Source organism: Dipodomys merriami, unplaced genomic scaffold, assembly GCF_024711535.1.
Source record: "Dipodomys merriami isolate MVZ:Mamm:240054 unplaced genomic scaffold, mDipMer1.0.p SCAF_39, whole genome shotgun sequence".
NCBI lineage: Eukaryota > Metazoa > Chordata > Mammalia > Rodentia > Heteromyidae > Dipodomys > Dipodomys merriami.
Genome location: NW_027205492.1, coordinates 4,559,769 through 4,582,850, shown reverse-complemented (window position 1 = coordinate 4,582,850; position 23,082 = coordinate 4,559,769). Strand labels below are relative to the sequence as shown.

Sequence of the window (23,082 nt, the reverse complement as noted above, 5' to 3'; positions counted from 1 at the left end):
TTCTTCACTGACAACTGCTCATTTGGCCTTGTAAGGCTGCCTGAAATGAAAAGGACTCCAATACTACCTTCCTTGTTGCAAGATATCCTGTGTCTTAATTAAGCTTCTTGCCTAAGCAATAGCAATAGGGAGGGGCTAAAACCCTCTGGGGTTTTAGGTCCCGCTGGGGCCACACCCGCTAGTCAAGGTATAAATACTGAGGCTTACTGGTCATTAGAACCACCCAGCCTCCATCATGAAGTCCAGCAGCCTCCTCCTTGTGGTGGTGCTTTTTGCCCTGGGAATCCTGGCATCCTGGGTTGTGGAAGGTTCTGAAAGGGGTGAGTTGGACTCCAGTCCAATCTTTGCATTTGGAGGCTCCTGATGGTGATGGGGAGTGTCTGCAGATAATGTAGATAATGTCTCTAAGCTAAGGTAGGACACATGTCCTACCCTACGGGTTCTGAGCACGTGGAAATGCTTCCCCATGAAGCCAGGTCTGTCCTCTCCTCCACTCTCTCCATTACCATCTCCTTTTCTCACTAACCCCAGCTGTGACTCTTCTACCATCAGTCTCTAACTCGTTCTGGTTCTCCTTTCTCTCTGTGTTCCTGTCCTTTAGTCTTTGCATCACTGTCTTTGGCTTCAGATTACATTTCCTCTGCTGGTTCTATTTATCTTTTTTTTTTTTGTCAGTCCTGGGGTTTGAACTCTGGGCCTGGGCACTGTCCCTGAGCTCTTCAGCTCAAGGCTAGTTAGTGCTCTACTACTTTGAGCCACAGCACCACTTCTGGTTTTCTGGTGGTTTAACGTAGACAAGAGTCTCACAAACTTTCCTGCCTGGGCTGGCTTTGAAGCACAATTCTCAGATCTCAGCCTCCTAAGTAGCTAGGTGCCCAGCTCTGTTTCTTTCTCTGTTTTCTTTCTCTTGAGAGGTATCCCTTCCCACCTTCCCCTATGATTTTGTATAATCTTGCTTTTGCCCTGGGGTGAAAGGTCTTTTACTAGAAGCCTAAGTTTATGACTTTTTTTCTGCCCATATGTCTGTTTTGAGCCAGTCTGTCACTTTTTCTGGTGGGGCAGGAGTTTCCCTTTAAATCTGTGGTTGTGTCTCCAGGGTGACACTCCTTCCTGGAAAGTTGTACTTTATTCAAGACTCATGGTCACTACAAAGCACCTAGCCTTCTTCTGTCTTCTTGATCTTCTCTTCAGGAGCTGTAAAAGCTGGAGCCTGCCCTTCTAGAAGACCTGCCAATTGCCTTGTCTTTGAGAAACCCAAGTGCCAGTCTGACTGGCAGTGTCCAGGCAAGCAGAAATGTTGCCGTGACTATTGTGGCATTAAATGTCTAAATCCTGTTGCCATCTCAAAACCAGGTGAGCTAGTAGAAGAGCCAGGTGGAGAGGAAGGAGCCTCAAGACCCAGCATCTGGGGGCGTAAGACTAGATGAAGAGGTCTTTCCAGGCCTCTTCATTCCCAAAAGCTATCCATCCCAGTGTATCAGGCATTCAAGGCTTCATGCTGCCTTGTGGAGCCAGTTAGCCCCTGGGCTGAAGCAGCTAGCCTCTTAGGATGGCCTTCCAGGTAATCATATGTGCCTCAGATAGCTAAATGCTCGCCTAGTCAGCACTAAACAGCTAGTCACCAGTATCAGCCGAGGACCATATGCTCTGATGGAAACCAAGTGCTATTTCAAGGGATGGCTTTAGCTAAGAGATTGTGGTATTGCTGGGGACAGGAGAAGGACATGTTCCTCCTTGCTCAGAGTGCAATAGAGATTGGGTCTAAGAAGCAGAGTGGGGCTCTATAACAGTAAAGGCTTCTGACTTGTGGCTCTACTCTTACCAGTAAATGAGAAGTCTGGAAAGTGCCCAGTGGTTGATGCTCATTGTTTGATGCTTAACCCTCCCAACCTCTGTGAGACCGATAACCAGTGCGAGCGAAACTACAAGTGCTGCCCAGGCATGTGTGGGAAAGCCTGTGTTCTTCCTTTGTCAGGTAAGGAGGGAGCTGGGACTGATTGATAGCCCTCCTCCTCTCTTCCTTCTCAGACTCAGCCCTGTGGAAGTCTAGACACTTGAGTAGAGAGACTCCTGCCCTATGCAGAGCCTCTGATTTGCACCTTTGTTATTCAATTGCACTGTTCCCTAGGTTTCTGGGCAGGGATTTCCAGGGGATCACCTGTGGCTTTGGTTCTATTCCAGCTCATTAAACAAAGAGCCCTTCTTCGTCTTAGTTCCCTTATCTGCAAAATAGACATAATGCAGTGTTTTGTAAAGCACAATATATATTAAGTATTTGCTGTTCGGGTTATTTATGTCATGCTACCCTGGGTCAAACCTCAAAGAATCAGTGGGATTTCAGGACAATCTAGTTCAGTGTTTTCAGTTTTACAGTGAAAATAAGACTTGAAGTCAGTCTCTTGATACCAAAACTGTTTTGCCACATTGCTACCTTATTATTTCTCTCTATCTCGATGGCTTCTTTGTGGGAAATGATTTGGTTGGTTCTTTATGCTAAAGTTCTTATCTGATTCTTTTTTTTCCTTATCTATTTTTTTAAATTGCAGCTTGATTCCCATTATTTGGAGGAGGCGGTGGATTTGTGGGGTCTGGGAATTACTTCTCTGATCCTAAGCTTGATCCTTTGAAGAATACTTTGATTCTATCACCAATATCTTGTTTCGGCAAGTGCTTGGCACATAGGAGGTGTTTTGGAAATATGGATAATCAGTGCATAAATAAACAAACAAGCAAATAAATGCTCTTCCTATTGCATCTGTGATTCATTGAGGTATGGGTAGGGTGAGAGGCAGTGAGGGAAGGCTTGGATTACGAGGCCTCCCTTCTACATATATGGAGTGGAAGGATGGAATTTTCAGGGTTGGATGGCCTTGAGTTTATATCATGAGTCTAGCAGTACTACCTCTTATCATTTCTTAATCTGGAAAATGGCAGCAAAATCACTTCCCCCCTCCCAAGATTTAGATGATTAGAAGATGCAATATTTATATAATGAACAGCAGTGGGATAGCCACAGGACATTATCACATTATCACACATTGTAGCCCTATGATGCCTCCTGGGAGATTATGAAGTTGTCATTTCTGTATTTTCCCCCAAGATAGCATCTTGCCTATCTTCAAATAAGAATATTGCCATGGTGAAACATGTTTGTGACACGCTGTTGGCTGGTATTGCTTGAAGCTTATGTTGTTCCTGGCTCCCTAGAGCAAGGACAAGAACAGCCAGGCTTTTACAGTCAGGGAATAGCCAACAGCCTTTCCCCACACTTTTCTCTATACCATTCCATTCTAGAGGAAAGAGACTATTTGGTTAGATCATCACCACCACCAACATCATTGAAAGATAAAAGAAACTTATACATTGATCATTTCTTGGAAATAGTCACTAAATTAAGAAAATATTCCTCACTACTCTTTACCAGGGCTCTCATAACAGCAGCAGGATGTGTTAATCATTTCAGAGAAGAGGAAAAAGCAGGAGAACCATCTCATTTATTCCATGGGTGGGGTAGTTCCCCACCCAACTGGATCCCAGGGACCTTCACCACGAGGCCTTCACAGCCTTGTGGAGTCCCCACCCACATTTTCCCACCATTGGTCTGTTGGACCAGTGGGACCTTGTAGAGTGATGGTTAGCACCTTTGTGAGGTTAGGTGGCAAAAGCTTGCCACTTGAGCTTCCTTTGGAGGAGTATGCTCAATCTCTTTGAGCTCAGAAGGGCACTCAAGTCACCTGAGGCGTGGCCCACAGCATGAGGAACTATGGATGTCTTTGAGGCCTACTAACAAGCACATGAATGAACTTAGCCATCTTGCAATGACTTGACCTCATGGGAAACCTTCATCCGGTTGTACCAAGCTAAGGTACTCCTGGATTTCTGACCCTCAAACTATGAGATAAGGTTTATGGGTTTAAAATCTAAGAGTTGGAATACTTTTTTTTTTTTTTTGGGTCCGGTCGTGGGGCCTGGGGGCGCTGTCCCTCAGCTCTTCAGCTCAAGGCTACAGTGCCACTTCTGGTTTTTTCTTTTTTGCTTATGTGGTGCTGAGGAATTGAACCCAGGGCCTCAGGCATGCAAGGCAAGCGCTCTACCACTGAGCCACCTTCCCAGCCCCTGGAATACTTTTTATACATCCATAGAGGACTAATGCCAGTAATATAACAAAAATGTTATGGCACAAACAAACATAGGTAGTAAAAGAAAAGAGAATTATGAGCCACAGTGTTTTCCTAGGGCCATAGTTGTGATAATCCTAAATAAAAGGTTAAAAAGAGAATTCATCAAGGTTTTTAAGTGTTTCATAAAAGTAAACTGCTCTGTACCTTTTTTCTTCCTCAGAGGTATACCCATCCCCAAAGGGAGCTTTTTTTTTTTTTAAGGAAAGTTCTTTTGAAAATGCTTGTGATACATTTTTATGCCTTCAACGATTTGCATCTGGAATATATAAACAACTTCCATAACTCTATAATAAAATGACGAGCAAGACACCAAGCAAAAATTAATAAGATACTTCAGTAGACACTTTGGAAATGAGGATAGAAATAGCCCCAACATACATGAAAACAGTTCTTGACATGAACAGTCATCAGGGAAGACTACCGAGTAAGAGTATGAGAAAAAAGAGAAACAAGAAAGCACTCATTAGACTGGATCAAAGTCAAATGGTTAATTACTATAGATGCTGGAAAAACTGTGAAACAACCTGTGCTCTTGTGTATTATAGACATAGTCCACTGTAGAAATCAGTTTGTCTTCTAGTAAAATTAACAAACCAGCACTCAAAAAATTCACAAAGTTCAATATGAATGTGAATTCTTCGTTAAAATTAAAAATAGAAATGGCAGCTGAGCACTGCTGGCTCATGTCTGTAGTTCTAGCTACTCAAGAAGCTGAGGTCAGTTCACAACCAGCCGTAGCAGGAAAACCTATGAGATTCTTATCTCCAATTAACTAACAAAAACCCAGAAATTTAGAAATGTGGTTCGAAGTGGTAAGCACTAGCCTTGAGCACAAAAGCTCAAAGACTCAAGGACAGTGCCCAGGCCATGAGTTCAAGCCCTAGAACCAGTACAAGAGAGGAGGGAGTGGGGGGGGGGTGTCTAGGAAGATGGCAGGGTGTTTGTGTCTGCACAAACTAGAAAAATCCCCCACAGGTACATGTCTGAAAAGATTGGCAAATTAGTAAGCTAGAGAAGATAACAGAAAAAGATTAGAATGATAGAGTCTAGAGAAGACCAAAAAAGTCATGCATTTTCAGAACACAGTCATGGTATAAAACTAAACTAGAGGAGCTGGGAAGGTGGCTCAGTGGTAGAGTGCTTGCCTCTCATGCATGAGGCCCTGGGTTCAATTCCTCAACACCATATAAACAGAAAAAAGCCGGAAGTGGCGTTGTGGCTCAAGTGGTAGAGTGTTAGCCTTGAGCTGAAGAGTTGGGGGACAGTGCCCAGGCCCAGAGTTCAGGCCCCACAACCGACAAAAATAAACAAACAAAAACCCCCAAAAACTAAACTAGATATGCCCAGTCTAAAGGGAGAAAATGGAAGGAAATATGGACTCATGTCAAAAAGAATGTCCAGACTGAAAAGAGCCAATTCAGTACTGTTTTAAGCCTCAGAACAATTCTTTGTGTTTCCATGCCTATTTGTTGTGGCTAAACCTTGGGGACCAATAGTAAAGAGGGACATGTTACCCATACATGAAGGAATGGCTATACCTTCTAGGGGGGCTGTGGCCCTGGGCTGATGGTGACAGAGGAAGGTCTGCTGTCACTTGATCAGAATATTATTCTTCCCTTTCTGTAAGAATCAAACGTGTTCTTGTCTAAGTAACTCATTAGTCCAATTCTGCCTGTAGACTCCTGGAAATATGACAGCCTTACTTCCTTTGATTCAGTATGTACAAAATGAAGACCAAGATACTTCAGCCTGAAGGAAAAATGGATTTTGCTGAAGATATAGCTGTTCCTGTGACTGAGCTGGAACTGGAAACAAGCCTTTTCAATAAGGAAGCGATTTATTGATTCCTTCATTTGGTTTCTACTTCTGGAGGATTGTCATTCTCAGAAGGTAAGAAGAGAGTTTAGGCAGGATAGTTTCATTTGGAAGACTACCCTTCCTTCCCAAATAAAATCTTTATTGTATTTAGTTCTTGAATCTATCTTTTCAGATGACTTTGCTCAACATACTCCCTCTTCCTGAAGCGGTAAAAAGCATAATATATTACTTGTTGGGACATTTGCATCTTGTAGAAGAAGCAGAGTATTTGAACCAAGTGCAGGGATGAACTACCACAGATTGGTGAGACTAAAGGTACTAGGAATTGAAGGACTTTCTTGGGCCTCTTAAACCACATTGCTCTTACTCTAAGGAGAGGAGCACAAAGGTGTAATGCTTATGTGCATCAGATCATATAAAATAATATTTATTGAAATGAACTCTAAGAAATGGAAACAAGAGGTTTTTCTTCATTGCTGTTTCTGTTTTCTTTTCTTTTTGTCTTGTTTATTCATTTATCTGCTTTGGGAGGGCGAGGAGGAGGTACAGAAATAGAGGGACAAAGGGTGAACCAGTGTAGCATGGTACTCGCTAGACTGTATGTTAAAAATGAACTGTACAACTTGTGGTTGGGGACAGAAGGGAAAAACTGGGAGAGAGTGAAGAAAGGGGTGACATTGTCCAAAATGAGAGGTACTCATTGCCTGACTTACATAATGGTAACTTCTCTGTACCTCACCTTTACAATAACAATAAAAAAACTAAAACATGCAAAACAAAAAACAAACACATTGCCCTGACATTTCTGGGAAGTTTCTGAAGTCCCACTAGGAGAAAGGTCATTATGGAGTTCTTAGGTAGCATCTAGGGTGAGTGGGTGGCAGAGTTCTAGTACTCTGGTTTTATGTTGCAGTTCTAGCTAGAATTCTGAAAGCTTGTCTTTGATCAGCAATCTCCATGATTCTCTAAGAATACCCTTTCCTTTCATTTTGGAAATATCTAGCACAAGAATTATCTCCTTATCCCCTAAACTTCAAGGAAATAAGGTCTCAGGAGTCAGAAGCAAATGATGCAGAAAGTGATCTTTTTATTTGAAAGCAAGTATATGAGGAATCTTCAGTTTTCCAAAGCTCAAGGAAAGCAAATAGGAGTACAAGGTGTCATCCATAGACCAAGGCTGTGGGACCACATGGAAGTCTTCATCTCGAACACATTCACAGATTTCACTCAGGTGAGGTGGTTCCTAGGGAGGCAGAGGATCAAGCTGAGCCGTGAGGGCAGTGAATGGGGACGGGTGGGGAGAGGAGATGGGCTTCTATTATTTTGCCCTCTTATGTACCAGCCACTGGAAATGAGGATGCTAGCTTTGTCCATTGATTTTGTTGCTTGCGTTTCCTTTAATTGATGTGTTATTTACTGCAAACATGCAGGGCATGTCTTTTTGTTTTTTTCCTCCGTGGACTTTAAATTTCCCTCTTGATATGGCTAACTTTCCACTGGTCCCTGTGGACCATCACTATCTCTTGCACCTACTCTTCATCTCCCCTGTATCACATCTCTTTGCTGAGCTCTGAGGGGAAAGATTGTTTAACATGTGATCTCTGAAAGAGACGGGGATTCATGAGTAAAAAGACAGAGAATAAAGACTTCATACAAATATAAGCAAGGAATTGAGCTTCAATATTCAAAACTGTAAGAATGACAGGATGCCATGAGAAGCATAAATATGCTTATATTCAGGGAAGATGCTCAAAATACTTTCAACTGGTAGCTTTGTGCTGAATAAAATCCCTTTAAAGAATCATTCAGGATAGAGCCGGGAACTGGTGGCTCACACCTGTAATCCTAGCTACTCAGGAGGCTGAGATCTGAGGATGGTGGTTCAAGGCCAGCCGGGGCTGGGCACCAGTGGCTCACGCCTGTAATCCTAGCTACAAAGGAGGCTGAGATTTGAGGATCATGGTTCAGAGCCAGCACAGGTAGGAAAGTCTGTGAGACGCTTATCTCCAATTAACCACCAGAAAATCGGAAGTGATGCGGTGGCTCAAGTGGTGGAGCGTTCACCTTGAGCTGAAGAGCTCAGGGATAACGCCCAGACCCAGAGTTCAAGCCCCAAGACTGACACAAAAAAAATAGAAAGAAAGAAAGAAAGAATGAGTGAAAGAAAGAAGGAAAGAAAGGAGGAAAAAGAAAGAGAAAACGAATCATTAGGATAGGAATTCAGCACCCAGTGAAGCCCAGGTAGCTTTCTCTGTCTCTATCATGTGCATGTGCTCTCCTTACCAGGATTTGCTGCTCAACTTCCTAACGTTGGTAACACTGCACTTCCATTAGTGTAGTCACTGGGTATCCATTTCCCGATGGGCCCACAAAGTTCTAAGCACTGAGGTACATATCACACTGATGTGTTCAAAACCAAAACGCTTACCTCAAAATTGGTCCAGGTCTTCACTTGGCCAGTGACTGTATTACTGCATGTGTTCGTGTTGAATGTGGACTGTCTTTTTCTTTGAAAATCCAAATCCTCCGTCACTGTTTCGTTCCTTGTGTTTATGGAAACTTTCAAAGTGTTCCCTGCGGTGACCCCGGTTCACTCCGACACTTTCATTTATATCCTCATTGGGTCTGTTTTGAGTTCTGTCTTCGGTAGCGAAAACTGATGATTCAGCAACTGCAAATTTCATTTCAGTCCCAGCATCAACTCCACTTGGCTCACCTCCACCTACAGACTCCACTCCAGATTCAACACGCTTGTGATGGCCAAAATGCCGATGGTTTCTTGGTCTATTTGGAAATTTGGATTTTAAGCCTTCCAAAGGATTTTGCCCATCACCTGGTAATTGAAATGAGAGAATGTCTGAGCTACACGATCTCTTTAAGTTACCTGACAGTTGTCACCCCCTACCTTCTTAACATTTCCTCACTTAAGTTCATGCAAGAGCTATTGTAACAGTGAAGGAAGGTCAAATCTTATCAGGGACAAGACTCCCCTGGTGGCTCTACGAGTATTCTGCTAATTTTTAGAGTACTCTTGGAAGAGTTTTCCCCTAAGCACTTTCTCCCTAGATGTCACCCTCCACTCACCACGGAATCCACCCCCAGATGCTTGGTTCTGCAGAATGAAGAGCAGGGACAGGATGAAGAAGACGGTGGACTTCATCTTGTCAGGAAGTACCTTGTCTGAAAGCCGAGCTGAACTCCTCATTTATACCTTTCTTGACTCGATATGCCATGGAGCTTGGCTGAAGTTACAAAGGACACTGCCCTTTTAAAAAATTATCTGTGAATGTCAGTTCCCTCTCCCTGCTCAGTAGGAGGCATTGCCAGTACCCTAAGGGACTTTGTACAGGCACCAAAGGATAGAGATCTTTTGCTGTCCATAAAAGTCCTAACGGATTTTTATCAGTGCTTTGAGACCATCAGTCAGTTTCCTACATTCCCATACCCAGGCCCAGAGTTCAGGGACCACGACTGGACCACCCCCCCCAAAAAAAGAAAGAAATTCAGGACAGACTAGGGAAGAGACCTGCTTTGGGTTACAAAAGTAACCTGAAGCTTTCTTTGTCTGAGTGCTGGGAGCTTTCCATGATGTCATTTTGTAAATGCTATATCATAGAGATAACCCTATATTTGTTTTTGCTTCAAAATCAGAGTGAGGTACACCTATATTACCTGCAAAGAAACAAGCACAGAGGTAAACACAGATGAGGATGCAACTTAAGAAAGCCAGGAAAAGGCTTTCTTAAGCCTTAAGAAAAAGGAAAGTTCAAGGGTAAGTGGAAAGGCTGAGGCTTTAGCTCAGTGGAAGAAGGCTTGCCCAGCATTCATGGGGCCCGCCACTCAATCTTCAGCATCATTAAGAAAAAAAAAGTAATGTAAATGGGGTACATCAATGTCAAAAGTTTCTGCAAAGTTCATCATTACCAATGATGGCATGTGCCAAAGCTATTCCATTCCTTATACTAACACAAGCAAAGAAGTCATCGCTCCTATCCTGGAGGCTACAACAGCAGTGGCCTTTTCAGTAGGTCTTCACATATAATGCAATGCGAGTCAAAAGCTACCCCCGGGGGTCAGGTGCTGCACAAATGTTTGAAAGGATGGAAGGAATTTAGCATGGTTGTATGCTGAGAGGAAGACTATTGGAAAAAGAAAGATGATTGGTTTCTTTCTTGCACTCTTGTCATGAAATCTACCTGAAGAATGCAGTATATATATATATATATATATATATATATATATATATATATATATATATATATATATATATTGGGTCCAGTCGTGGGGCCTGAACTCTGGGCCTGGGCACTGTCCTTCAGCTCTTCAGCTCAAGGCTAACACTCTAACACTTGAGCCACAGCGCCACTTCCGGCTTCTTTCTTTTTGCTTATGTGGTGCTGAGGAATCAAACCCAGGGACTCAGGTATGCAAGGCAAGCGCTCTACCACTGAGCCACCTTCCCAGCCCATATTTTTTTTATTTGAAAAAAATTCTTATGAAAAAAAATTCTTATGGAAGAGTCCAATATGACATTCCTTTACATTGTCTGGTAAAGATTGGTGTGGGCATCCGTAGGAGAAGAGCAGAGAATCTCCCCAGGGTGTCAGTATGCATTCAGAGCATTCTGGGGGAGGGGGAGGAAGATGGCTTGAAAACACGATTTTAGTATATTCTGTCCTAAAATCCGAATCTGCTGTAAGGAGTACTGTATGAAAGAAGGAAGGGAAGGAAGAGAATGGCCATATTTTTTTTAATAAAATGGATTTTTAAAATCATCTACCAGAAAACATGTAAGCTAGACCCTTGCTTTAATCTCCTACCCAGGTTATCTCTTTGGCTTAAGAGCAGTGATCAGTCCTCCCAGGAGAGATCTCAGCAGATTTCATTGAAGTCATCCTGACATAATATTGCTTACTAAGCCAGCTTAGGCCTGCCTGCACAGCTACTACTTTTAAAAAAATATTAAATACCAGGAACTGCTCCATTTAAAGCTTGCTCGTAAGGAAAGGATCTGATAACTTGCCTTCTTGGAGAAAAGAACGTAGCCTTTGTCTAACCTAATGCTCAAAAGATACAGATAAAATCAAGGGGTCAAGATCCCTCTATGTTCTGATACATCCCTGATTGGCTTGCTAGCAAGTCCCTCTGAGAATGGGGATGCAACAAGTTCTAGCTAGATGGGGTCTGGGCACATGGGTCAGATGTAGGTGCTACAGCAACAGCATTGGGGGCCACGGATATGACCTCCTGTGGTAAGGTCATTTGGGAACACAAGTCCAAGCAGTTAGTGCTTAGCTTTTTCAATGAATGGGAACTCCTAACTCTGTAAGTTAAAGCTGCGTTGCAGAGGTTAGGTGGTCTCAGTGGGTTGAGACAGAGCTGTTTTGTGCACTGAATTGGGCTGCTTCCTGTGAGTGGTAACTCAGAGCAAGAGGGTTGCTCACTCCACCTGAGGGGCTTTCCATGGAAAATCTACCCTCTTTCTTCCAGTGGTGGAGTAGCCCACACTCTTCTATCTTTACTCAAGTAGTTCTGTGCTTGTGAAACAGACTAAATCTCCACCAATTTGCTGATTCCACAATGAGTCTCAGAATTTTGCCTGGCTAATGGAGCTGGGGAGGTCTTTGAGGGTTGAATGTAGAAAAGACCTTCTCCTCCCCACAAGACCCCAATGAACAAATATCAAAAGACAGAGTTTGCTGATCTTCCCAGATGAGAAGCTTGCCTTTTCCCTCAACGGTACCAGTGAGTGAATAGGCTCAGGAGCTCCTGCTCTGGCTTGTGATTGCTGAACAGATCTCTTACCTTAAGTTTCATGCAGAGGGCTGTACCAGAGCTGTCTCTGTCTCAAGCAGTCATGGCACTGGCTTGTAAGAGGTGTTTATTTTGTAGTTGGAACTGCCAGTCTATCACAAGATCCATTTGGATCAATCTCCTTGTGATCATGTCTTCAGATTTATTTCCCTCTCCCAGACATCTGGGGTGAGGCGTGGGGCTGCTTGATGCTTCTATTTCATGCCTCTGTTTCTTTAGCTTTTTTGCAATTTTGCTACTTCTTTCATGATTTCTGATGCTCTTCTTTCTCTTTGGGATAAAAGACCCTTCCCTACTCTACTATTTGGCTACTCTCATTCATGGAATCAAAAGCATGATGCTTCTAATTTGTCATCTTGCACTCTTTTTACATTAAGTACTTTAAACACGTAAAAATACTAGATGTTTCCGATTAAGGCTTACATTTCCCACTCTGAGAGGAGTCTATGGTAGCATTGATGACCACAAATACCTAACAAAGGCTCTATTATGAAAAGGACATTCTCTATCAATTCAGAGGCCAGGAGAATATTAATAATTTTACTTTCTATGTAGTTTTTTTTTGGGGGAGGTGCAGTACTTTGGTTTTTCATCTGATAGTTGGCCAGGATGCTTTGAGCCTGTGTCTGGATAAATATTTAGTCCCCAAGCTCTGAATTCTGGCAGTGTTGATGGCTGAGTAAGTCAGAACAATGCTCGCAGGCCCTTTAAATCATGCAATATCAATACCCTTTTATACTTCACAGAGGTAAGTAGTTGACAGGGCCTGGAAACACGGTAATGTGCCCCCTGGAAACTATAGCTTGATGAGTGTGCTTGAGAGGTCTGAGAACCGAAATCCAGGTATTCTGAATCACAAAATATCTGCAGCCTCCTCTTCAGCAAACAGAGAGGTGCTGGAGAGTAGAGGTGACTATAAGCATAGAGACCAAGAGGTAAAGTGACTAGGCCGTTCAGCTCTCTCTAAGCCAGGGCAGAATTCAGTGCTCAGTTCACTTCTCATTCTTTATCACATTTAGGACCACCCTGAGGTTTGGATGCTTGCTAACCCTGAAGATCCAAACTGGGGGATATGAAGAGTGTGAAGCTGCCTGACCCACCACTATAAAGATCCCTGCAGAAAAAGCATCTCCCACTACACAAAGAAGATAAACCTTTATAGTATAGTAATAGAAACCTAGAAGAGGACAACTGACTCCAACAATTTACCTGATTCTAGGCCATGCTCAGCCTAGAACCCAGTCCTAGATCCAATGCCCTGAGCACTGGACTAAGGCTTGATTACTAAGACATGCCTCTCTACCCAACTAAGGATGAGAAATACCTCCTTGACCAAACCACTACATTCTCCTGCCTGAACACTGACACTACTTTAGATGAAAGAATATGCATGATTGGAATTTCCTACCAATGATTTGGACCTCAGATACATTAAGTTCAACATAGAAAGGCAAGTAATATGAAAAATAATCAAACAAACAAGGCAACACATCTTTTCCAAGAGTTAACAATTCCACAACAAAAGACTTGAACTATAGTGAAACAAAATACATTTCCAACAAGGAACTCAAAAGAACAATGATAAGAATGATCAATGAGGCAGGCACCTCAAACAAGTAGTCCAAACTACTCCAGAGGCTGAATCTGAATTACGGTTCAAAACCAGCCTAAATAGACTGTGAGGCTCTTACATCTACTTAAACAGAAAAAATACTAGATTGGAGAGGTGGCTTGAGTAGGAGATGTAAGTGAAAAAGCCAAGAGCTTGAGGCCCTGAGTTTAAGCCCTAGTATTGACACACACACAAATAAGAGAATGAAATTAAAGAAGGAATGTGTAAACACCTTAATGAAATCAAAGAGCCTAAAAATAAAGAGCAGAATTAAGTAAAAAAGAATTAATTGACAACGGAATGAAACAAGGGAGACAATACAGGATGTAAAGGAGGAGGATTTCAATAAAAATACAGAAATCCTAGAAAAATGAAGTAGAAATACTAGAATTAAAGCTCACTAGCTCAAATTAAAACCTCAATTTTAAGCCTTACTAATAGAATGGAACAAGTTGAAAATAAAATATCAGGGATCAAGATAAAGTAGAGAGATTATATCACACAGGAGAAAAGTACTATGAAAATATAAATAGAACATTCAAGAAATCGGAAGTACTATCACAAGACCAAACCTACTAATGATGCATATAGAAGAAGGAGAGGAGATATAAGCTAATAGTTTAAAAATTATATTCAATTGAATTATAGAAGAAAATTACCCTAATCTCAAGAAAGAGAGGATCAGAGAGGAGACTTTCAGAACACCAAATAGGGAATTAGAAAATGAATATTTCTATGCATAATATCAGAAAAACATTGAATATATGCAATAAAGAAAAAAATTGCAACAGAGAAGCAATAGGTCACATGGAAATGCAAATTCATCAGAATAATAACAGATTTTTCAACAGAAATTCTAAAAGCATGAGGGCATGAAAAAGAAGTGTCCATATAGATTATGTAACAAAACTATCTCCTTCATAGTTGAAGGTAAACAAAAACTTAAGGCAGGGCTGGGAAGGTGGCTCAGTGGTAGAGCGCTTGCCTTGCATGCTCAAGGCCCTGGGTTCGATTCCTCAGCACCACATAAGCAAAAAAGTAAAAAGCCGGATGTGGCGCTGTGGCTCAAGTGGTAGAGCGCTAGCCTTGAGCTGAAGAGCTGAGGGACAGCGCCCAGCCCAGAGTTCAGGCACCACAACCGGACCCCAAAAAAAAAAAAAAAAACAAAAAACTTAAGGCATTCATGACCAGTAAACTAGAATTTCAGAATATGTTTAAAAGAAACGGTACACACAAATGAGGATCAGAAGCACAACCAGGAATCACAATAGGGGAAAATAAGTCACACTAGATGAGTAGGGTAGAAAATAAGGATTAGAAAAGAAGCAAAAACATCACAGAATGACAGGAAATACTACCAAACTTTAAATATTAATGCCAGGTATAAATTGTCTTAATTCTTCGATCAAAACATGTAGAATAGTGGGTTAGATTAAAAATCAGGACCCCAAATTATGTGCCAGTGCCTTATCCTTGTAATTTTAGTTACTTAAGAGGTTGAGAATGGGAGGATCACATTTGAAGTCAGATTATCCAAAACAACATGGGAAACTGAAATTGGGAGAAGTATGTCTTCAGGCAAGCCTGGGGAAAATCTGTAAGACTCCATCTCAACAGCAGGAGCTGGATGTAGTGTCATGTCCTGGCCATCTCAACAACTTCTGGATCCTAAGTCCAAGGACATGCCTGGGTAAGAATCAAGACCCTATTTTAACAGTAGCCTACAAAAACTAGGCTGGAGGTGTGACACAGCAGACAAGTACTTGTCTAGCAAGCAGGAGGCCTTGAATTCAAAACTCTGTACCACCATCACCAATAATAACCAAGACCCAACCATTTGTTGCATACTAAAAATACATCTTTCTGACAAAGACAAATATGGACTTAGGGTAAGTGGATGGAAAAAAAATATTTCAAGCCAATGGGCTGCCCACACAGGCAGGAGTAGCTATAATCACATTAGATAAAACAGACTTCAAACCAAAATCAGTCAGAAAAAAAGCAAGCACTTCATAGTAAAAAAGGGAACATTCATTGGGAAGAGATAGCAATAGTTAACATGTACGCACCAAAGGCTGGTTCATCAAGTTTCATTAAACAAATGCTATTGGATTTATAGATAGATAGATACCAATACAATAAAATAAGGATACTACAATATCCCACTCTCACTACTATGTCCTGGAGACAAAACAGATCGACAATAAAAAAAAAAAACCCTGCAGAATTAATGAACACCATAGATCAAAAGAACTTTATAAAGAACTATAGGTTATTTCTTCCAGTAGCTGCATAATACACATTCTTCTCAGCTTAAGTCAAACTGACCAAAAGAAGGAGGGGAAAGAATAAAATTAGAAATGAAATGGGGATATTACGAGTACCAATGAAATTCAGAGGGTCATGAGGGAATATTTGAAAACCTATATTTTAGTACAATGTAGAGCAACGTAAACAAAAAAAAAAGATATAAATCACCTGGAAAGAAATACAACAAGGAATGAGATGGATCCAGAAAGCCAGCATCTGACAAAGTCTAGACCCAAGGGCCTGACAGATGAACTACTATCATGCTTCATGATAACATAAGCAATAAAATAATCAATAGTGGAAAGTTAAAGCTTTAGAATGCTTATTTAATAAGCTTATCAACATGCTTGTGGTAGAAGGTAGGTGTCAAAGCACACCACTGAAAATACTCACAGAGGATTGAAAGTCAGGACTCCATGACAGCCCAGAAGCTTTCTCTGTCTCTATCAGTGTCCTTTCTGAAGTACAATGTGCTTATTCCAAAATTCCTTAACATGCACCATTTCCATATGTAGTGTGAAATTGAAAAACAAACCCTCTATTTTATTTTATAATATTATTTATTTCTCTTTTTATTTATTTATTTGCAGTACTGAGACTTTAACCCAGGATTTTGCCTGTCTGACGCAGGTACGCAGCCACTCAAGCCATGTCATCCGTCCTTTTAGCTGTGTGTGTGTGTGTGTGTGTGTGTGTGTGTGTGTGTGCCATTCCTGAGACTTGAAGTCAGGGTCTGCGTGCTGTCCCTGAACTATTGTACTCAAGGCTTGCACTCCACCATTTGAGATATAGCTCCACTTGAGCTTTTTTCTGGGTAAGTGGAGATAAGAGTTTCATCGGCTTTCCTGCCTGGTCTGGCTTCGAACCCCAATCCTCAGATCTCAGCCTTCTGAGTAGCCAGGATTATCTGTCTGGCTTAGCTCTGGTTACTTTTAAGATAGAGTCTCAGTGTTTGCCTGGGCTTGCATAGTCCATGATACTTCTACTTCACGGTTCCTACCGTATGTTGTTGGGTTGAGACATAGGCCACCACATAAGTTGTTGGTGGCGATGGGGTATTATAGACTTTTTTGGCTGGTTGGGTCTTGAACTGGGATTTTCTTGATCTCAGCCTTCAGCGAGGATTGTAAGCACAAGAAGTTGCCACACCCACATGATATCATATTCATGATATATCCAATTCTGGACAAAATTCTTCTCCATCTGTGAACTCTGAATGTATAAAAGTTGTGTATTTCCAGGAGACAATTGTGCAATAAATGTAGGATAGTCATGCTCAATCCAAAGGGATAAATTGGAAGGAAATATGGACCGATGTCCCAGATATCCAGAACTGCAAAGGGCTAATTTCATTCTAATTCAAACTCAGTGTACTCTGCATTTCCATGTCTATTAGCTGAATGCACAGAGATGATGGCCAAACTGTAGTGACCCATAGCAATGGCGGACATGTTCTCTGTACATGAACAGGTGCCTATGTCTCCTGGGACTGAGTCAGGGTTGCTATGCCCCTGGGCGTGTGGTAACTGAGAAGATCTGTTGTCATTTGATCACACTGAGAACCATTGTTCCCTTTCCACAAGAATCAAGCATGCTCTTGACTAAGTATTTCTGTCAGTCCACTTCCGGCGTGTAGACTCCCAAGTGTGATAGCCTAACTTCCATTCATCCAATATGTATGAACTGAGGTTCAACTTTACTGCATTAAGTTTTCCATGTATAAAGATCTCAGAGGAAATCTGGTTTCATTGAAGATAATCCCGTGTCCATGATGGAGATAGAATTGGAAACCCTGTATCCATGGGGTGAGGGGTTTTTGATTCCTTTATTTTGGTTTATGCTTGTTTGAGGATTGTCATCCCTGGGCATCTTACTTGAATACTGGAAAGAAGGATGTTTCAGTAGTAAAGTTTTCATCATAAAGATCCCAGCCCTTGTAGTTCATCCTCTGCCTCTCCACAGATGACACTGATGAACCATTTCCTCTCAGTGCAGTGGTACAGACTGAACATGGGATCTTTCCATTAATAGGAATCTGTAGGGGAGCAGAATTCTTGCCCCACACCAGAGATGAGCTACTATGGACTGGTAGAACTGAAGGCACGAATTGATTGGGGTTTGCAGTGGGGCCTTGTGGGAAGACAACAGTAGGTCAGGGTTCTGCAGAGCCTCACAGGACACATCATCCCTGATAATTCTGGGAGGCTGTCAGTTTCTGAAATCTCCCAAGGAAAAGGGTTCTGAGGGGCTTTTATAGTCAAGTCTAGTGACTGGCAGAATCCCCTTATCCCGTTTTTCATATGGACTGTCTAGCCAGAAGTCTAGAATTTGATTAGCAAATCTCCATAATTCTCTGAGAATATTCCTGCCTTTCATTTTGGAAATATCCCCTCCCCCATTCCCTAAACTTCAAGGAAATAAGATCTCAGTAGTCAAGAGTAAATGATGCAGAAAGTGATCTTTTTATTTGAAAGCAGGTGTTTGAAGAGTCTCCAGGTTTAGAAACCCCAAGACAAGCAGGTGTGACCCCAAGGTGTCATCCATGGACCGAGGCTGCGGGACCACGTGGAAGTCTTCATCTGGAACACATCACAGTCTTCATTCAGGTTAGGTGACTCCTGGGGAGGCAGAGGGCAAGTTGAGAAGTGAGGCAGCGAAGGGTGGTGGGTGGGGATAGGAGGCACACTCCCTACTGTACCAGCCACTGACAATGACAATACTAGCTTTGTCCATTGATTTTGTTGCTTACTTTTCCTCTAACCGATGTGTTATTAGTACAAATGTGCAGGGCACATCATTTTCTCTCCTTGGGCTTTATATTTCTGTCATGACACTGCAAATGTCCCTCTTATACCTGTTATTTCTCAACACTTCTTGTGCCCACTTTTCATCTCTCCTGCATCACACACAGGGGTCTTTATTTGTGATTGTCTTCTTATATTCTGAAGGAAGGGCAGCTCAACTTTGGACCAGCAGTCTCTGAAAGAGGATAGATGTACCCCAACAGAGAAGCAAGCACACTTGTTGGTGTCGAGATAAAGAATATATATGTATATATATGGTATGTAATATATATGATATGTAATATATGGTATGTAATATATATGGTATGTTATATATATATATATATATATATATATATATATATATATATATATATATATATATGGTATTGGGAATCCTACCACTGAGGCTGCACCCAGTCCCTTTTTTTTTGTTGTTGTTATTTTATTTTTGAGACATGATCTCAGTAACTTGTCCAAGTTGGCCTCTAACTTGTGATTCTCCTGCCTCTATCTCCCAAGGAGCTGGGATTACAGGGGTTTCCCCGAAAGAAAATACCAATATAAGCAAGAAACTAAATTACAATATTCCAAAGAATATGGTTATATTTGAAATCCAGAAATATGCTTAGGTGTACGCTCAGAAAAGAATTTACTGTTAGGTAAGTGCCCCTTAAAATGCTTACTGGGGATATATATTTAGGGTTCTGTGATAAGGGATAGTTTTGTGCCTCTGGCAGGTGTTCTTCTTACCAGCGAGTGGCACTCATGCTCTCCAAGTTTGTAACAGCACTTCTGCTGACGTGGACAGTGGGTATCCATCCCATAATGGGCCCTGGAAGTCCTCATGTACTATTTTTAAACACTGGATTTAGTATCATTCTTATTTGGTTAAAACAAATCTTACCTTGGTATCGGTCCAGGTATTCAGTTGGTCAGCGGGTGTATTATTCATTGTGTTCATGTTGAAACTGGATGGTCCTTTTTTTGGAAAATTCATAGCCGCCTTGATCTTCCTTTTCAGTTTTGTGGCGTCTTTCATGGAAATCTCTGTGTACACGACTTTCTACCTTATTCTCGAGACTGTCACCGGAAGAAAAGCTGTCAGGTTTGTTTTCAGATCTGTGTTCCTCGGAGATAATGGTTTCTTTTTCTTTAAGTGTGTATTTTGAATCAGAATCACTGTCACCAACTTTTGGTTCAGGTTGGCTTAGAGAACTATCTTCTGTAACATGCATACTGCGATGATGTTCAAAACCCCGTGAACCTCTTGGTCTTTTTGAAAATGCAGGTATTTCATTTGACAACTGGCCTGGAGGACTGCCTAGTAAATGACAATAAGACGTCCAAGTTATACCATCTCCAGGGACCCCTTGCCACTCATGACCCCTTGCAACTTGTAACCCAACCCTGTTCTTCCTCGGCTCTCTGATGTTCTCATAAGGGATGTGTGGAGAAGACTTGGTGTTTTTTTTTTTTAACCAGGCATAAGAAGCTCTGAGTGAAGAAGGTTCTAGTCACTTTTAGAGTTCCCTTACAAGACACCTTTCTCCCCTAGTTATCTTTCCCCCAACAGACTTTCCCCACTCACCATGATATCCAATTCCAACTGCTATTTGCTCCTGCAGAATGAGAAGCAGAGAAATGATGAAGAAAGTGGTGGACTTCATCTTGCTGGGAAGGATCTTTGCTGAGAGCTGAGTTGTGTATCCATCCCATTTATATCTTATTCAACTGGGTGTGGCTAAAGTCACCATAGACACTGCCATTACCAGAAAATGCCAGCTTGCTCAGTAGGGGGCATTGCCAAGATTCCAGGGACTTTGTACAGGAATATAATATTAGAGGCCTTTTCTGAATGCCCCTAGTCCCCCAAAATGTTAAGCGATATTTTTGAGATCATTCATTTAAATTTCCAAAAGTCTGGAATGAGAAATGATCTTGTTTCATATTACAAGAGTAACCACAGCCTGAACAAGTCCAAGAGTAGGACTCCTTCCATCATGCTGCAAATAGGTATAATCTTGTATTCGTGATTGCTTCAAAAATCAGCTGCAGATATATTCAAAGAGCAGCAATCAAGAAAGTAGAAAGACACAGAGAATGAAACTTAAGAAACCAAGAAAAAAAATCTAAAATAAATAGAGCTCGGAGCTGGGATTGAGAAATATTGGGGTGAGGAAGAGAATGGAAGCTGTGACACAGATCAAGATGCATTATACTTACAATCAGAGTTGTTGAGTTGAATACTCCTTTGTACAACTTCTTAAAAATAAAATACAAGCTGGGTGCTAGTGGCTCATGCCTGTAATCCTAGCTACTCAAGAGGCTGAGATCTGAGGATCACATTTCAAAGCCAGCCTGGACAGGAAAGTCTGTGAGACTCTTATCTCAAATAAACCACTAGAAAACTGAAAGTGGCGCTGTGGCTCAAGTGGTAGAGCGCTCGCCTTGAGCTGAAGAGCTCAGGGAGAGGGCCCAAGCCCAGAGTTCAAGCCCCATGACTGACAAAAATAAATAAATAAATAAATACATAAATGAATAAATAAATAAATAATACAGAGAGAGCAAAAAAGTCAAGAATAAATGGAGAGGCTGATGTGGTAGCTCAAAGTTAGAACACTTACCTAACATTCCTGAGGTCCTGGGTTTGATCCTTAGCATTGCTAAGAAAACATTAAAAAAAAAAAAAGAATAAATGAGGTCCATGAGCATAAAAGTGTCTGTGACTTTCCACATACTTCAATATTATATACTAATACAAGCAAGAAATTGCCATTTTCTTGTATGTTTAGTTGATTCTAGTAACATTGATGAGAGACGCGAATGTAGTTGAGGTAATTTGACAACTAGGGGATGAAGAACAGCAGCAATGTTGTCTGTAAGTCTATATGTGTAGTAGAATGAGATCTGAGGCTCTTCCTGTAGGGTCAGGTGAGCTGCTGCATTGCTTTAAAAGACAAGAGGCATTTAACATGTATGAATGGTGATAGGAAGTAAAAATGACTGTTTTGGAATACAATGAATGTTGGTTTCAAAACTACTGAATTTTTGTCATGAAAGCTACCTGAAGGACTATATGTACATAGTATATATATGTATACATATATGCATGCATGCATGTATGTGTATGTACATATGCACACCTATGCTTTACTACTTGAGTTATACTTGTAGACCTTTTTGATTTCATTATTTTTCAAATATGGACTCACCCTGATTTCCCAGACCATCCTAGAGTGAAGTACTCCTCTCTCTCTCTCTCTCTCTCTCTCTCTCTCTCTCTCTCTCTCTCTCTCTTTCTCTCTCTCTCTCTCTCTGCCAGTCCTGGGGCTTGAACTCAGGGCCTGGGCACTGTCCTTGAACTTCTTTTGCTCACTGTTAACACTCTACTACTTGAGCCACAGCGCCACTTCCAGCCTTTTCTGTGTATTTAACACTGAGGAATTGAATCCAGGGCTTCATGCATGCTAGGCAGGCACTCTATCACTAAGCCACATTCCCAGCCCCAGAGTGCAGTACTCTTGTTTACACTTTCTGTGTGGCTGGGATGACAAGTGTATGTCACCACAACCAGCTTTTTATTGGTTGAATTTGGTCACGAAGTCTTGTAATCTCTTTTCCCAGATGACCTTGAAACATGATCCCTCTACCTCCATCTCCTCAATAGCTGGATTTCAGATATTAGCCATCATGCCCAATTCATTATTTTCTTAATGGAAGAACAAATTTTCCATGGAAATGTTGAACCATTGTACTTTCCAACATCAATGAACACATAAACATATCGAGACAGGATGCAAAGGAAGTACATGGCCAAACTATAATTCCAACTGAGATAAGAAGGAAAGACATGGCCTAAAAATGCAAATAATCAGAAAATCCATCAGCCCTAAGCCTTACAAAGCAGTAACTACAGCTTATGATCCAGTGAGGCAGAAGCTATCAAGGAAGCTATCAGGAAAAATACAACTTGTCCTAATAATAAATGAGTACAATGAGTAATCATGTCCTGTATCTATGTCATAGTTTTAGAAAGATCTCATTAGCATGCCAAAACTAAAATGAACATGGAACAAGGTATGGGGCAGTAGGAGGGTAGAGAATATGGGAGCAGAGGCATTGTGTCCATTGGCTTTCCTAAAGATATAAGTGAATAATTGTTTTGTTTTCCATTTGTGGACATGTTATATTTTTCTTTATACTCCTTTTATTTTATATTCGAGAGTCAGAAGAGACAGAGTGAAAATTCTAGAAAAGAAGTTGGCAAAGGAAATAACTAAGTGAAAAGGGTTTATTAAAACTCGTAATAATCCCAGTGATCGTGTTTGATTTTGGTTCCCAAAGGCCCATACGCAGAAGGCTTGGTCGGTAGGTTGTACTAAGAGGATGGTGGAATCTTAAGAGGTGAAGACAATTGGAAGGAAGATAGGTTATTGGGAGAATGCCCTTGAAGGAAATATTGGGGCCCAGCCTTTTGTTCTCTCTCTTCCTAGCCTCCATGAGGTGAGTACTCTTTTCATCCTTGTTCAGTTATTCACCTTCCCATTCCTTCCAGGTAACC

General features: G+C 41.4%; 1 protein-coding gene and 2 long non-coding RNA genes across 3 annotated transcripts; 1 reads left to right on the top strand and 2 right to left on the bottom strand.

The window, feature by feature from the left end:
* The first annotated feature begins 235 nt into the window (after positions 1 to 235).
* On the top strand, positions 236 to 2,724 carry Slpi (secretory leukocyte peptidase inhibitor). Its single transcript, XM_069990121.1, has 4 exons — positions 236 to 320; positions 1,192 to 1,353; positions 1,826 to 1,975; positions 2,547 to 2,724. The coding sequence occupies exons 1-4, from the start codon at positions 236 to 238 to the stop codon at positions 2,549 to 2,551; spliced, it is 402 nt and encodes a 133-aa protein (XP_069846222.1). The 3' UTR covers positions 2,552 to 2,724.
* Positions 2,725 to 7,066: 4,342 nt separating this feature from the next.
* Positions 7,067 to 9,189, bottom strand: LOC138805205 (uncharacterized). Its single transcript, XR_011365468.1, has 3 exons — positions 9,084 to 9,189; positions 8,428 to 8,832; positions 7,067 to 7,242 (listed from the first exon to the last, which is right to left on the bottom strand). It is a non-coding gene; the product is annotated as an uncharacterized lncRNA (long non-coding RNA).
* An 8,985-nt stretch (positions 9,190 to 18,174) lies between these two features.
* Positions 18,175 to 20,220, bottom strand: LOC138805204 (uncharacterized). Its single transcript, XR_011365467.1, has 3 exons — positions 20,110 to 20,220; positions 19,426 to 19,842; positions 18,175 to 18,353 (listed from the first exon to the last, which is right to left on the bottom strand). It is a non-coding gene; the product is annotated as an uncharacterized lncRNA (long non-coding RNA).
* Between the last annotated feature and the right edge of the window lie 2,862 nt (positions 20,221 to 23,082).

What these genes read in the sequence shown, in the direction of transcription:
- Slpi (XM_069990121.1), top strand. Translation starts at nt 236, where the DNA reads ATGAAGTCCAGCAGCCTCCTCCTTGTGGTGGTGCTTTTTGCCCTGGGA. An exon ending in TGTGGAAGGTTCTGAAAGGG is followed by an intron (nt 321 to 1,191) that starts GTGAGTTGGACT and finishes TCTTCTCTTCAG; the next exon opens with GAGCTGTAAAAGCTGGAGCC. An exon ending in TGTTGCCATCTCAAAACCAG is followed by an intron (nt 1,354 to 1,825) that starts GTGAGCTAGTAG and finishes TACTCTTACCAG; the next exon opens with TAAATGAGAAGTCTGGAAAG.